The following is a 15,434-nucleotide window of genomic DNA, read 5'->3' on the forward strand; positions in this document are numbered from 1 at the left end:
AGTTTGGCATCACACTGGAGAAGCCTTGAGCCACTCTGTCTAAAATGTTAAAAGAAATGCTTCCTTCTGACGTGAGTGACTTGGGAGCCACCCACAGATTTGGTGTCTAACTCATACACGGGTGACCGCAACTATGGCCCTGGCCCTTGGGTGCCCACACATATGACTCTGAGGAAAGTCCCTGAGCATGTGACGTCAGCTGGGATTGAGAAATGAAAGAAACAAACACTAATGGTGGCTGATGGGGTAGTTAGTGGCCACTGTGGCTGGAAAGTGCTAACAACACGATGCAATGAAGCACACATCCCACCTTGGGTGGCCACACCTCATGGCCTGGACTTTGCCTGACCTGGGTAGGCAAGTGAAGCAGGCTGTGCCCCGCAAGCCAGAGGTGCCAGGGCTTGCTCATTCGGTTCCAGCCACAGCCACTGTGCCCAGGATGACCTGGGAGCTGCACCTGCTGCTTCTGCTGGGGCTGGGACTCGGGTCCCAGGAGGCCCTACCGCCACCCTGTGAGAGGTAGGAGTTTGGGGAAGCTGCGTGTGGGAAGGAAGGCAGGGGTGGCAGGCTGGGATGAGAGCTGCCCTCTGAGGGCCGGCCTCTCAGAGGGCAAGGAAGAGGTAGGTCCTGTGCCAGACACCAAACTTACTGTGTCGGGGGTGACCCCAGAGCTGTTGACCACAGCCCGCCAGAGCTCACCACCCAAGCTGTTCCTTGGACTGAGCAGGGCTGTGCCCTCCATGGTTTTAGCAAACCTTTCCTAGCCTGGTGTGAGGGGAGTCTAGGATCTGGCAAGAACCCATGAGGTTCAGCCTGCCCTGCTGCTCCCTCTGTGCCCCAGGGCAAGTCAAACCTGTCCCCTGAGCCCAAGCTTCTGCCGGCAAATGCACGGATGAGAGCACCATCCTGCCCCCTGGACATGGCTCTGCCAGTCCCTCTTCCACACGGACTCCCACATCACCAGCTCTTGAGAGAAGGGTAAAACCAGAGCCTAGGAGGGAGAAGAAGCCAAGGGAAGCTGGGGGGCTGAGTAAGGACTAAACAGAGGGTGATACGATGGAGCGCGTCTCAGAGGAGGCAATGGACAAATGGAACCCTGGAAGGAGCCTCCTTTGGGGACAGCCAGGCAGGGTCTGCAGTGCAGAGGCTCCCAGGTGTCTTTCAATGGTCACCAAGTCCCAGGAATCTGGGACAGAAGCAGGAAGAGGCCATGAGGGGAAAGGAGACCAGTGTTCATGCTCTGGCGGCAGGACGGGGTGGGGCGGAGTCTATAAGGGGTGCGTTTTGAAGACGGAGTTGTGGAGACTTGTTGATGACCAACTGTGTGGCACAGAAGGAGAGGAAGGATCTGGAATAATTAGCAGGACCTGTTTGATCAGCAGTAGTCAGGATTTCAGAGTGGCTATGCGATGCAGTCTCTTGAGTCCTGTTAGGCTATTTACAGAGTGGGCAACGTAAATGCCCGCTGCTTGTCCCTGGCACGTCAGGGCTCTACTCGGACAGTCACGTGTGTGCTTGTGGATGACAGCCATTGAAGGGACAGATGTAGAGGGCAGAGTCCAGGAGAGAAGGAACTCAACCTTCCAGCTGTCCTCTCCCAGGGCACGTGCACACGGAGTACTGCCAACCAGGAGACTCCCCCGAGTCTCGGTGTTGGTTTTTTTTTTTGGGGGGGGGGTGTCTTCACAGTGACCTTCCCAGGTCTCCAAAGGTTCAACTGATATTGTGTGGCCTGTTGCCCCCACCATAAATCACAGCATTAGTCTAAGATACCCAGTGCTCCAAGCCCCATTTAAACGCTCACCAGGCGGCACATTCTGGTGTCTTTGCGCTGTTCTCTCTGGGGGATTGGGGGCTTGGTGATGTGCAGGTGGGAACGAGTCTCTTGTGCAGTGTAGAGCTTTTCTGCTATGAGGAAGGATCCGAATGGTCTTCCTCCTGGGTTCCTGGCAGGTTGTCTCTAAGCCTTTGGAACTTCTCACATGTCTTTGTTGCTCATCATGGGTCTTCACGGCTCATGAAAATAAGGTGACTTTGTGGCATGTGTGTCCCCAGGGAGCTCATGCTTCCAGGACAACTCAAGGTGACAGCAACCACTCCAGAAACACAAGAATATGTTTGGAAACTTGGGCCTTTGGGTCACAAGCTATCATTGGAGCTTCAGGAAAAGGAAGGTTCCTGAACATTGCATTTAATCACATGACCGGTGACTCAGTTAAGTGTGCTCTTTATAATGAGACCCTGACCAAAACTCTAAATTCCAGACACTGGTGAGACTTTCAGGTTGGAGACGCAGCAGAAAGTTGGGAGGGTGAAGCGTCACGATTCCACAGTCAGGGACATCACAGTAGTCGGGAGTCGCCCTGCACTCTCTTACGGGTCTTCATTTGGCTCATCCTGATGACTCCCGATAAGAAAAATATAATTAGCTGAGCAGTGGTAGTGTATGCCTTTAACCCCAGCACTCAGGAGTTTGAGGCCAGCCTGGTCTACACAGCGAGTTCCAGGACAGCCAGGGCTACACAGAGAAACCCTGTCTCAAAAACAAAAGCAAAAGAAAAATACAATCACAGACATAATGATTTCCTGGGTTCTGGGTTCTAGCAAATAATGGATTCTGAGGAGACCCTGGGAACCCCCACATTTATACACAATACAAGTGGTATGAGAACCCTCTAAGCTTATGACTGTCCTCTTCATAAAGGAAGGGCTGATCCTTTAACCTTTTGTGTGGAATCTGCATGTCTTCAGGTGGCTTGTGCCAGAATTAAATTGCTATTGGTGTTAGTATGTGATTTAGGAGAATGATGCCAACCCCTGAAGGGACTGTTTGGAAAAAGGAAGGACAAAAGGTCAGGTGATAGGCTGGAGAGATGACTCAGAGGTTAAGAGCACTGGCTGCTCTTCCAGAGGTCCTGAGTTCAATTCCCAGCAACCACATGGTGACTCCCAACCATCTATAATGAGATCTAGTGCCCTGTTCTAGTGTGCAGGTTTATATGCAGAGCACTCATAATATATATGCCAGGTGATGATAAAGTTTTCATTCTTGGGTGACCACAGGGTTGCTTTGGTACTGAAGAATACTCATGCCAGCCTGGTCTACATAGTGTGTTCCAGAATAGCCAAGGCTACATAGAAAGATCTTGTCTCAAAAACAAACAAACAAGAAAAAAAAACCAGAGTAGTAGTGCTGTGGTATGTTAGTGGTGGGGGGTTTTGAGATGATGGATTCAATTCCTAGGGAAGGGACTCTGATAAATGAGGCAAAGGACAGCAATAAGAAAAAGCAGGGCCTGGAGAGATGGCCAGTGTTTAAGAATACACACTAGTGCTGATATGTAAAACTGAATGGTATTGTAAAATAAAATAAAAGGGAAAAAAAAAAAGAAAAAAAGAATACACACTACTCTTTCAGAGGGTTGGAGTTCAGTTCCTGGCACCTACACATGGCAGATCACACCTACCTAGAACTCCAGCTCCAAGTGACTCCTTGGGCACTTGCTCACACACTCTCTCTCTCTTTCTTTAAAATTCTTTTAAAAAAAATAAAAATATAGAAATAGGATGTGGGGGGTAGCTTTCCTGGGAAAGGTGAAGTCCTGGCCTTGACCCCAGCACTGCATAAGCAAAGCGTGGTGGCTCCTACCTCTAATCCCAGCACTCGGGAGGTGGAGAATTACAAATTCAACGTCAGTCTGAAGGTCATCCTCAGCTATTCAGGAAGTTGGAGGCCACCTTGGGCTACATGAGACCCCGTCTCAAAAATTAAACTTGTGAGATGGCTCAGTGAGTCTCACTGTGTAGCCCAAGCTGGGTTCCAATTCTCAATCCTCCTGCCTCACCCACTTGATTGTAGGCATACAGCACCACACCACTCCCAAAGGGATTGATCACCTTCTGTGGAGCAAAGATCAGGCCCTGGCACAGCAGCCTTTGAACACCTTCCCAGCATAATCTCTGATACTTTGGACTAGAGACTTTCTAGCTGGTAGTAATTAGTAGCTTACTATCAGATATTAGTTGAAATTTCCCCTAAAACTAAAGGGCATGAGATATTGTTGGCAACTGAAAGACTATGGCATCCTGGGAAATGTTGGAATAATGCTCTCAGAAAGAGGGCTGTGCCCTATGGACACCCTCAATGGACCCACAGTTTGTTTTATGAATGTCTATTTCAAGGTGAGCATGGAGTATGATGTTTTGATGGAAGAAAACAAGAAGTCAACTCCATGGGCTGAATTGAGACTTTGCCATTGAATTTGGGTTTCACCAACTCCTGAGCAGGCACTAATGGCCCAGTTCATAATGGTCAGGCAGAAAGATAATGGAAAAACATTAACCTTAAAGGTTTGAGGATATAGCTCAGTTGGTAGACTACCTGTCTGTCATACAGGAAGTCGATAAATGGGGCAGGGTGGTCCATTCCTATAATCCCATTACTCAGGAGGTGGAGGCAGGAGGATCAGAAGTTCAAGATCACCCTTGGCTCCATATCTAGCTCAAGGCCACTCCAGGATGCATAAGACCTTGAATGGAGAAGGAGTAGGAGAATTGGAACAGGCAGTTAAGACGTTTGTCATGTACAGCAGGGAACAGTGAGAGATAAAGATGTGAAAGACCAGCTTGCACACCTTCACACATGTGTGCTCACACTCACCATTCGGGGAGCTCTGAAGGACTGTCTGTTAGTACAGGCCCCTGCTTTTCTGGGTGACTTAGAGAGCAGGTATGGAGGACCTGACTAGCCAGTTCTTCTTGTGGGGGAAGGGAACAGTCCAGCTGTTTTCCTGTCGTCTGAGCTTGCTCTCTCTTCCCTGATGCCTTGGTCCCAGGAGCAGGACTGTGGCTACACGTGCCAGAAGCCAGGGTGGTTCCCAAGTGAGGACATGAAGCTGGGACTATCAGTCTTCCTGTAGAAGTTCCCAAGGGCCTGCAGTTTGTAACCAGGCACTTCAAACTATAAGCAGCCTGAAGACCCTCCCATTTATAACTGGCGTCTGAAGTGACGTTTGATTAGACTGTGCCCTAAACGTGAAATTGGTTAGTATCAGAACTGAATTGACTACTTCACAGCTATTTTGACCTTTGCCAAGATTCTTTTTTGATTAAATAACTAATTAATTAATTAAATTTGTATTAATTAATTTTGTTTTTTTGAGACAGGATCTCTCTATGTAGCCTTGGCTGTCCTGGAACTCACTGTGTAAACCAGGTTGGCCTCAAACTCATAGAGATCCACCACCTTTGCCTCCCAAGTGCTGGGATTAAAGACGTGTGCCACCATGCCTGGCTCATACTTTTATTTATTATTTTATGTTTAGGAGTGTTATGCCTGCCTGTAAGTGCATCCTATGTGTGCAGTGCCTGTGGAGGCCAGAAGAGGGCATCAGATGCCCTGAAACTGCAGTCAGAGATGGTTGAGATTTGCCATGTGGGTGCTGGGAACTGAACCCAGGTCCTCTGCAAGAGCAGCAAATGCTCTTAGGTGCTAAGCCAACTTTCGTGGCCGCTGGCCAAGACTCACAACAGCACCATCCTATGTATCTGGACATTTCCACTTAGCATAGAACTTATGTAGAAGACGCAGTGTTGGGATCAGTCAGACTATGGCAGTATTTGAAAGAATTGATGAAGACTAATGGATTTCAAGAGACAAACAATCTTGCCCAATAACCTCTGTGGGTGTGTTTTACACTAATTTGATAGCCCTCCTTGATCTATTGTCGTGCCTGAGGACCAACTTGGTGGAAGTACTTAGTTCAGAAACTACTACAGGTCTTCTCAGGCCAGCCTGTTCCTTTGGCACTCTGTCTGGGGGATGCTCTTGCTCCATCTCCCAGTGTATTTGATCATCAGTACCAGTGTCCCCATATGAGTCACTTACATTAGGCAGTTAAGTTACCAACATGTCAGCACCCCACCACATCACGTGCCGTTCAGTTTCATTATAGACGACGAGTCTGTGAAAATCACAGGGAAATTTTCTGTGCCTCATCTATTTGCCAAATATCATGTGCATGCATCACTGCTGGCGTGGGGCTGTGTGTGTTCATTATTTTCTAGGTTGGTTGGGAACAAAGTCAGTCACCCTATCTCAGTGCACAAGCTTGGACCAGATCTGGTTCCCATGGTGCCTTATTATATTATGGAGCCCAGGCTTTCCCAAGGGAGGGCACAAGTGGTCCTCGGAAGAGTAGCTATCCTTCCCAGTGTCCCAAGGGGTGTGTCTTCTGCCTTTGGAGTAAGGGAGGTCAGAGTGCATGCATATTTTAAGTCTCCAGAGAATATGGTAAAGGCCATGAGATTGTCCCTTGCAGCTGGCAGCTGGGCCGGGGGGTGTTGCCCATGACTACTTGGCCTCAACATTCATTAAATAACCAGGAGGCCCTGCTGGAGCTGTGCACTGCCCATCCCCAGGGCTGGATCCTGGCATTATCTAGCATTATTCATGGACTTGGCCTGATCCTCCTCTTCACTTCTCCAACCTTTGTTCCCCTCCTGGGAGAGATCTCCTGCTCTAATTAATCTTTTCCTCTGAATGCTTCTCTTCATTGAAAGTAAGTCCAGGCTGAGCTTAGCCGCACACGTTTGTTAATCTCAGCACCCAGGAGGCTGAGGCAAGAGAATCTAGAATTTGAGACGAGCATGAGCTTCACTGTAACAACCTATCTCATTAAAAAAAAAAAAGGCAGAGGCAGGTGGATCTGTGTGAGTTCAAGGCCAGGCTAAGTTGTACAGTGAGACCCTGTCTCAAAAATAAACACAGAAAATAACTAGAAACTATAAGCCCAGTGCTCATCCGTTAAGAGCACTTCCAGAGAACTTCGGTTCAATTCCCAACATGTCCATTTGATGTGAAGTCACTTGGTGGCCTCTGGGGACTGTATCCTTCCCCCACACTCTTTCTTCTTTTTTTTAATTAAAAAATTACATGTGTATGTGTGTGGGCATGTGCATGTGAGTGCAGTGTCCTTAGAAGCCAGAAGAGGGCATCAGATCCCCTGGGTTACAAGAGGTTGTGAACTACTTGCAGAGGATGCTGGGAACTGAATTCAAGTCCTCAGCATCACTAGAATGTGCTCTTAACTGCTGGTCCGTCTCTCCAGCCCCCTCCCCCCTCATCTCTCTCGCCCTTTCTCTCTTTTGAGTCTCGCTCTGTAACCCAGACTGGCCTCAAACTCCCGTCAGTCCTCCTGCCTCAGTGCTGGGTTTGCAGGTGTAAGCCACTACAAATAGTTACGAGAAGCATACCCTAGTGTTTGTTCTACACTGGTACAGTGCTTTCTGTCCCAAGACAGAACTTTATAGAGTTCTGAGCATTTTCATTTACATCCAAGTCTGCACAGCTGCTTTCATGACCCCCTTTAATATCTACAGCGATTTCTGGAAAGTGATTTAATAGTTCAGTTTGTTCACTGCCCATCTGCCAGCCATTTGCTATGCCCTATGAATCATTAAAACCTACCCACAAAGACTTTTTAAAAGAAAAATTGTGTGTGTGTAGGGAAGGAGGAGGTGTGTGTGTGTGTGTGTGTATGTGTGTGTGTGTGTATGTGTGTAGGGAGAGGTGTGTGTGTGTGTGTGTGTGTGTGTGTGTGTGTGTGTGTGTGTAGGGAGGGGTGTGTGTATATGTGTGTAGGGAGGGAGGGATGTATGTGTGTGTGTGTGTGTGTGTGTGTGTGTGTGTGTGTGTGTAGGGAAGGAGGGGTGTGTGTAGGGAGGCATGTGTGTGTCTGTGTGTGTATGTAGGGAGGGAGGTGTGGGGAGGAAGGAGGTGTGTGTGTGTGTGTGTGTGTGTGTGTGTGTGTGTGTGTGTGTGTAGGAAAGTGTGTGTGTGTACATACCCCTCTGCATGTACATGTGTGAGACCAGAGACTGATGGCTGATGTCTTCCTTTTAGGCATAGGGACTTTTACCATTCAATTTTGCCATTACCATGAGGACAACAGCATAGACCATGCCAGTAACTGTTCTTACCTTCTGCCAAACCACCTATCAGCAGAGGACATGGCCTTCCAGAAGGACCCTGTGTACACTTCTAAGCCCAGTAACTTTCTGTGGGTCATAGAGAGTTGTTCACAGGACAAGCTTCTTCAGGGCTGTCTACAGATGGCCCCGGGGAAAGGACGCTGCCTGCCCATAGAAGCAATAGGCACCTCCCTGAATCCCCAATCTGTGCGCTCGGGAACAAATGATTGCATCATAGAAAGGGTTTCAAGGGCACAGCCTACTCCTTCTTTTCACAGGGCTTCTCTATGCAGCCCCATCTGTCCTGGGATCTCCCTCTGTAGACCAGGCTGGCCTCGAACTCAGAGATCTGCCTGCCTCTGCCTCCCAAGTTCTGGGATTAAAGGTGTGCACCACCACACCAAACTTGGGGAAGATTTATTAAGGCATTTCCACAGCCAGGCCTAGAGACACATGGCTTTAATCCCAGCACTGGGGAGGCAGGGGCAGGCAGGTCTCTGATTTGGATGTCGGACAGCTAGGGCCACCTGAGGAAGACGTTGTCGTTGTTGTCGTTGTCCCCCACACCCCAGCCCCCTTTACTGACCATTCCACCCGACTGTCTCTGCAGCCAGATCTACTGCCATGGGGAGCTCCTTCACCAAGTTCAGATGGCAAAGCTCTACCAAGACGACAAGCACTTTGTGGACATGTCGCTGGCCACGTCTCCAGGTAAAACCACCTTGCCTTCTACCTACAGTAGGCAGATGTGGGAGCAGCATAAGCTTCCCTGATCAGGATGTGTCTCGGGGTACCCCACGGACCCCTCGATGTCCCCTGCTCTCCAGAGGAGGTCCTGCAGAGATTCAGCGAGCTGGCCATGGCACACAACCACAGTATCCCCAGGGAACAGCTTCAGGAGTTTGTCCAGCGTTACTTCCAGCCTGTGGGACAGGAGCTGCAGTCCTGGATCCCAGAAGACTGGACAGACAGGTACCACTCTGGAGAGAAGACAGGGACAGGGTCCCTCTCTTGGGCCTGCCTCCATGAACCCGGTGGGGTCATCTTTTCTAGCCCTCAGTTCCTGCAAAAGGTCTCAGATGCCAAGCTGCGTGCCTGGGCGAAGGAACTGCACCAGATCTGGAAAAAGCTGGGAAAGAAGGTATCAGTGGCCTGGGCCTGCTTCATGGCCTAGCTAACTGCTCCGGGGATGGGACAGAGCCATGCCTGTTGACCCACAATACCCGAAAGCACAGATATTTCCTAAGAACACAGCCCACATCGCTGATCCCTAAGTAGAATCCTTCTAGAAAGCTTCTAATCCCTCACACCCTCCAGAGAACCATCCATGCCGACCAAGCTAGTCCTGCTACCTGTGGGCTGCCCAATGCTGGCCCCCTGCAGCCTGGAGGTGCATGGCAGAGGTTCATGCCCTCTGCCTCCCCCCCACCCCCCACTTCTTGAGCTTTAGGAATAGCCCCAGTCCCAAGGATAGTCATTTTGGCTGCATGTGGCCAGCCTGTGTTCAGCCCAGTGCTGAGGGCCTCTCTTCCCTGCCCGGTGATCTGCCCTAAGACTGCCCAGGACCAGCCAGTCCAGTAGGCCCATACCTGACCCCCATTCTGCTGCTTGCTGACAATGATCCAGGCAGGTTGAGCTCCCTGATAACACATTAGACCTGGCAGAAACAGGCCGAAGAAGGACCCGAGGGGCTCCATGCCGGTCTTCGATACTCCCGATCTCCTCAACTGCCCCTGGGGAAAGAGCATGGGTTTCATTATTCAAGAAGGAGTGGGAGAGAGTGTCCCACCTTCTTTGGCTTCAAGTGGCAGCAGGGATGTTGGGGGGAGACCTCTACTAGCATTGCCTCATCTGGATCACCACAAAGGACACCGCCAGTAGTCGCCTGCCTGATGCCATGTGCAGTGGCCGGGCTTCAGCATACCATCAAGTTGAGCCAGGACCCCAGAGGCTGGCAGGTGCAGAGTGAGGACTCTAAGACTCCCAGAAGTTGGCCTGGGCTCCACGGCATGGCAGAAGGGAGGAGAGAACCAGTCTCCCCAGCCAGGGCTGCCAGGCCCCCTGCCCCCACCCTCCGCAGGCGCCACCCTCAGGCTGATGCTGGGCTCCCCTCTCCCCTCTTTCTTGACTCCAGATGAAGCCAGAACTTCTCATCCACCCCGAGAGGTCCTCCCTGATCTACTCAGAACACCCCTTTATTGTACCTGGAGGGCGTTTCGTCGAATTCTACTACTGGTGAGTGTCCATGCCCGAGAGGCTAGGGGCTCATGGAGGCTGGCAGAACCATGCGGTGGGGAACCCAGGGCCAGCCCCCTCCAACATGGGAGTGAAGGGCAGAGGGGAAAGGCTGGGTGATGTGTGCCTACTCCTTCCATCAGGGATTCCTACTGGGTGATGGAAGGTCTGCTTCTCTCCGAGATGGCCTCAACGGTGAAGGGCATGCTACAGAACTTTCTGGATCTGGTGAAGACGTAAGAAAGAATCATAAGCAGGGAGCTGGGCTTGCCTTGCTGCTGGGCCAGGGAGTACCTAAGCAGAGTCCCTCTTGGCAGCTACGGACATATCCCCAATGGTGGACGTGTGTATTACCTGCAACGGAGCCAACCCCCACTCCTGACTCTCATGATGGACCTATACGTGACTCACACCCAGGATGTCAGCTTCCTGCAGTGGGTACCCTGCCCATGCTGGCCTGCTGGCATATCCTGTGCTGGAGACTCCCCAGGGCCAAGGGCAGTGGCTATGTACATGGTCTGAGGTGTTGCTTGCCCCACCCAGGGAGAACATTGGAACCCTAGCCTCGGAGCTGGACTTCTGGACTGTGAACAGAACTGTCTCTGTGAGCTCAGGAGGGCAAAGCTATGCCTTGAACCGTTACTATGTCCCTTATGGGGGACCCAGGTGAGAAACTGGCCTGCCATCCGCCCCTTGTCTGCTCACTCTGATGGGAGCATCTCTGTGGACCTAGAGCTGGAGGGGGTGACTAAGCTTATCGGACGCCGCCCTGAGAGCCTTAGGTCCCCTTATGCTGTGTGTGTCAGGGGGGCGGGGGGCTGAGTTAAGATGACGAGCCTTCCGGTTGAGCCGAGTGGCTTAGTACCTACTGATGCCAAGCCGTTGTCCTCCTCTTCGCCAGGCCAGAGTCCTACAGTAAGGATGAGGAGCTGGCGAACACTGTGTCAGAAGGTAAACAGGAAGAGGAGGAGGAGGAGGAAGGGCTGATGGGAGGGGCTTGAGCCTCCGCACACTTCTGGCTTCGATCTGTGGCTGCTTGCCCCTCCAGTCAGTTCTGGCCTGGGGTTGCTATTCTGTCCTTACAGGGGACCGAGAGACTCTGTGGGCTGAGCTTAAGGCTGGGGCTGAGTCTGGCTGGGACTTCTCTTCACGCTGGCTTGTCGGAGGCCCAAGCCCTGATTTGCTTAGCAGCATCCGAACCAGCAAAATGGTACCTGTCGACCTGAATGCTTTCCTGTGCCAAGCAGAGGAACTGATGAGTCACTTCTACTCTAGACTAGGTGAGTACCCCGTGAAAGGAGACAGTCCAGGGTGGGCTCCTACACCAGCCTTGGCCATGGAACTGGAGGCTCCCCAGCCAGTTGGAGCCTTCACCTCGACAGAGGCATTGACGGAAGACAAGGTCTCAGGAGCCCACCCTTGTCTTCACATCCCCGTCCCTTTTGCTCTAGGGCCAGTGAGGGGACACTCTGGTGCATACATCAGATCTCTCCATTCCCCAAGGCTTTCCTTAGCTCCTTCAGAGCAAGAGTCGTCAGAATGATGAATTTGGGAGACCCTGTGAGCTGGGCAGGGCCATTAGTTCAAGGAGCCATGGATTCTAGCGGGCACCGGGGAATCACCGTCCTGGTCCCTAGGATTCTTAGCTTGTGTGGGCACCGCGTACGGAAGAGGGCAAAGTAAAGACATCTAAAGCCAGGGACGCAAGGGCTGTGCTCAGGTTCCTGCCTGGTGAGGCTAACGGCGGTGTGCCACACAGGGAACGACGCCCAGGCCACAAAGTACAGAAACCTACGGTCCCAGCGCTTGGCCGCCATGGAGGCCGTCCTGTGGGACGAGCAGAAGGGAGCCTGGTTCGACTATGACTTGGAAAAAGGGAAGAAGAACCTGGAGTTTTACCCCTCCAACCTCACCCCACTCTGGGCTGGCTGCTTCTCAGACCCTAGCGTCATTGACAAGGCTCTGAAATACCTGGAGGTGAGGGGACTGGGGGCGGGTCTGGCATCCTGGAGGCAGGACCCTCCCTTCCCTGCTGGGGTGCTTGTCTCAGCCCGCAAGTCTCTCTGAGGCCACTGGGAGCAGCCGTGAGGCGGGAAGGGAAGGATCAGGAGGGGCGGATCTGCCTTCCCTGAGGGCCCAGTGTCCTTGGCTCTGGCTTCAGCCACCACCCACAGTCACATCAGTGCCTGGAACCTTCTAGGACAACCAGATCTTGACCTACCAGAATGGGATCCCGACTTCTCTTCGCAACACAGGCCAGCAGTGGGATTTCCCCAATGCCTGGGCCCCCCTGCAGGACCTGGTCATCAGAGGTAGGAAAACCGGCAGCTGGTAGGCCCAGCCTGCCTCTCCTTCCCTCCAATCCCAGGCCCCGGATTAAGAACATGTGAGTCCATAGGTCCAGAAAGGAGATCTGAGGGCCTAGACCCCCTTCCTGCCATGGGGAGAGAAAGGCCCAGGCTTCTGTTCTGCCCAGGATGGGGTCTCTGAATATTCAGGCCTTGTCTGGGGTGGGGTCTTAGGTTTGGCCAAGTCAGCTTCCCCACGGACTCAAGAGGTGGCTTTCCAGCTCGCCCAGAATTGGATCAGAACCAACTTCAAAGTCTACTCCCAAACGTCAGCAATGTATGAGAAGGTGAGCAGCTGGCTGGGGGTATGCCTGTCTCATCAGGGTCTCCTTCCAGGATGCAATGAATGTGTCAGGCATTGCCAGGCTTGAGACAGCAGAGCCGACACAGTGCGGCCCCCAGTGGCCGTTCTTGGGCACTGCAGGGGCCTGAGCATCAGCCTGGTGCAGACTTGCGTTCCTTGGGGGCGGGGGTTGTCCCTATAGCTAGGGTGGTTGGCTTAGGCGCAGTACCCACCTCTAACTCGGGCTTTTGTCCCTAGTATGACATGAGCAACGGTGGACATCCAGGTGGAGGAGGGGAGTATGAAGTTCAGGTGAGCAACTAGTGTAAGCTGGTCAACACCATTCCAGGCAACTCCTGGGATCTGCTGTCCCCCAGAACATGTATGTGCCCTTAGGTCTGAGACGCTCAGTGAGCGAGCCTATGAGGGGAGATTCTGAATGGTAATCATCTGTGCTCCTGAGGCCACAATCACTGGGGAGGGGGGATCCCCAAAACAGGGCTTGGGGGCCTCAGTGATCTGGCCTCTCTCCAGGAAGGATTTGGTTGGACCAACGGAGTGGCTCTGGTGCTTCTGGACCGCTATGGCGACCAGCTGACTTCAGGGACCCAGTTGGCTTCCCTGGGACTCCACTCCCTAGTGGCTGCCCTTCTTGTCAGCCTTCTGCCATGGTGACCACAAGGAAAAGAATGGCCTCCCTGTGGGAACTTCCTCCACTGGCTCCACCGTTCCCTTCTCCTGCCTCACACCCCCACCTCCCAGCTGTCCTGTTCACAGCGCACCGGGACAAGAAGTGATCAGGAGGTCAAGACTGGGGACGGAGTTCCCTCCGGTAGCCTGCACTAGGGTGGAAAGCCCTACTCCCGAGAAAACTGAATCCAAATGCCTGAAGCACCCCACAGGGTACCACATACAACCTGGACTTCCACACACACGTACATAGTCAAAATGCTTTTTATTATTGTTCTGCTGAAATGCTTACAAATACTGCAAAACACCCAGCCAGGCCCAGCAACCGAGGGTCCAGTGCTGGGGAGGGCAGGGAGGGTTGCTTAGTGTTAAGGCGCAAAGGCTGAAGCCAGCCAGCTGAAGACGTGATCCCCACTCTTTTCCCATCGCCCCTGGGAAACTGAGGGAGGGTACCACAGCTCGGGGCCTCTGCTTCCGCCCTCCCCACCCACAGCTCAAGCTTCCTTCGGGACGGCCCGAGCCACCCTCCTTCCCCGCTGGGAACTAATCCCGTCAGACTGGGAGGACAGATCTTAGCTTCCTCTCCCTCAGTGCCGCCGTTCGTTCGTTCCTCTGGTCTGGGATCCCCCAACACCATCCCTTCTGGCTCTAAGCAAGGCACGGTGGAAGGTGAGGGCTGGACCTGGGGCTTGAGACCAACGCAGCAGGGGGGGCGGGGCTTGAGACCAACGCAGCAAGGGGGGCGGGGTTTCCTCCTGCCACGTGACACGCCCCCAGGCCTGGGGTGGAGAGATGATGGCACGTACCTTCACGTGGCCCACAGCTGAAGCAGTGGGCTGAGCCACAGAGTGGCCGTGGCGATTAGTGTGTAACCATGGTGATGGAGCAGTCACCATGGGGACCATGGTGATGGGTCTGCAACACGAGGATGGGGCTGGACCTCCAGGATGACACCTGAGGTCTCTGGTCCTTGAGCAAAGTAGTGGAAAGTATGGAGAGGTGGGAGAACGAGGAGGCAGAATGGGGCTGGGCAGTGCAGGCCTGAGTGGTTCCCCAACTCTACCACGTGGCTCTGCTCAGCACCCCCCAGGCCCCTGCACAGGGGGTGAGATGAGAAGGGGATCTTTGGCAGATTCTGGTACCATAATTTGTCCTTTACAAAGAGAAAACAAGCTGGAGCGAGCGAGTGCCAGGACCGAGTTGAGAGGCCAGCTCTGCGACTCCTCTTCAGGCCTGCCAGACCCAGGAGGGAACCCCGAGCTTCTGGGCTCCCCAGCACACAACAAAGCCTCTCCCTCTTCCTCTCCTCTCCGCCGGCCCTTTAGGGACCCAAGCCCCACCCTCAAGCACCAAACTCCTCACAGAACAATTTGTCTTCTTGCACAAAAGCCCTGGGGGGGACTCGACTACATCCTGAGCCTCTGCGGCCCGGTGCCCAGTGTGCCGCCGTCGCCAGGGATAAGCCGAGCAGCAAGTGGCAGGGCATGGGTCCTGCGGCCGACCTGGGGACCCAGGAGGGGCATGGTAGTTAGTTCATGAACTGAGTGTAGCCCTCAGCTCCTGTGACGATGACGTCCATCCAGATGCGCATGGCCTCTGCAGATGGGGCCACCATGTAGTACAGCCGGTCATGGGTCTTCACGCAGAAGGTGAGGGCAGGATTCGGACTCTGCCAAGGCAAGACAGGAAGTGCTAAGGTGGAACTCCATTGTCCAGAACATTCTGTTCACCTGCCTCTTGTCTGCCTCTTTCCTCCAAGTCCCAGGAAATCCTGAATTTATGACTGAGCGAGCCTTTTTTGGCCGGGGGGTGGTGGTGGTTGGAGGGGGCGGAGAATACAGGGGTTCAAGAGAGGGTTTCTTTGTGTAGCCCTGGCTGTCCTGGAACTCTGCAGACCAGGCTGGCCT

At 52.9% G+C, this 15,434-nt stretch overlaps 2 protein-coding genes across 37 annotated transcripts in view; one reads left to right on the top strand and one right to left on the bottom strand.

Moving 5' to 3' along the window:
* Positions 1-207: 207 nt before the first annotated feature.
* Treh (trehalase) lies at positions 208-13,773 on the top strand. Of its 2 annotated transcripts, XM_006993365.4 has the most exons (15): positions 208-519; positions 8,582-8,682; positions 8,799-8,943; positions 9,025-9,112; positions 10,106-10,206; positions 10,350-10,442; positions 10,524-10,640; positions 10,750-10,872; positions 11,108-11,157; positions 11,292-11,486; positions 11,966-12,183; positions 12,407-12,518; positions 12,729-12,841; positions 13,096-13,149; positions 13,372-13,773. In XM_006993365.4, the coding sequence occupies exons 1-15, from the start codon at positions 293-295 to the stop codon at positions 13,510-13,512; spliced, it is 1,878 nt and encodes a 625-aa protein (XP_006993427.3). In that variant the 5' UTR covers positions 208-292; the 3' UTR covers positions 13,513-13,773. The 2 variants fall into 2 exon arrangements, with proteins under 2 accessions (XP_006993427.3, XP_006993428.3); XM_006993366.4 differs by lacking the exon at positions 10,106-10,206 and having other exon boundaries at positions 237-519; positions 8,586-8,682.
* Phldb1 (pleckstrin homology like domain family B member 1) overlaps positions 13,774-15,434 on the bottom strand; it is a 47,930-nt gene continuing 46,269 nt past the window's right edge. For 34 of the 35 annotated variants that reach the window (XM_042280793.2, XM_076576132.1, XM_076576130.1 and 31 more), the window contains one exon: positions 13,774-15,196. In XM_042280793.2, coding sequence (XP_042136727.2) covers positions 15,056-15,196 — 141 coding nt within the window. In that variant the 3' untranslated portion in view covers positions 13,774-15,055. The remainder of the gene's footprint in view (positions 15,197-15,434) is intronic. The other variant, XM_076576136.1, reaches the window with a different exon arrangement.

The sequence above is a fragment of the Peromyscus maniculatus genome, chromosome 7 (assembly GCF_049852395.1).
Source record: "Peromyscus maniculatus bairdii isolate BWxNUB_F1_BW_parent chromosome 7, HU_Pman_BW_mat_3.1, whole genome shotgun sequence".
In the NCBI taxonomy this organism is placed as follows: Eukaryota; Metazoa; Chordata; class Mammalia; order Rodentia; family Cricetidae; genus Peromyscus; species Peromyscus maniculatus.

What these genes read in the sequence shown, in the direction of transcription:
- Treh (XM_006993365.4), top strand. Translation starts at nt 293, where the DNA reads ATGAAGCACACATCCCACCTTGGGTGGCCACACCTCATGGCCTGGACT. An exon ending in CAGGATGTCAGCTTCCTGCA is followed by an intron (nt 10,641 to 10,749) that starts GTGGGTACCCTG and finishes TGCCCCACCCAG; the next exon opens with GGAGAACATTGGAACCCTAG. An exon ending in AGGCTCTGAAATACCTGGAG is followed by an intron (nt 12,184 to 12,406) that starts GTGAGGGGACTG and finishes GGAACCTTCTAG; the next exon opens with GACAACCAGATCTTGACCTA.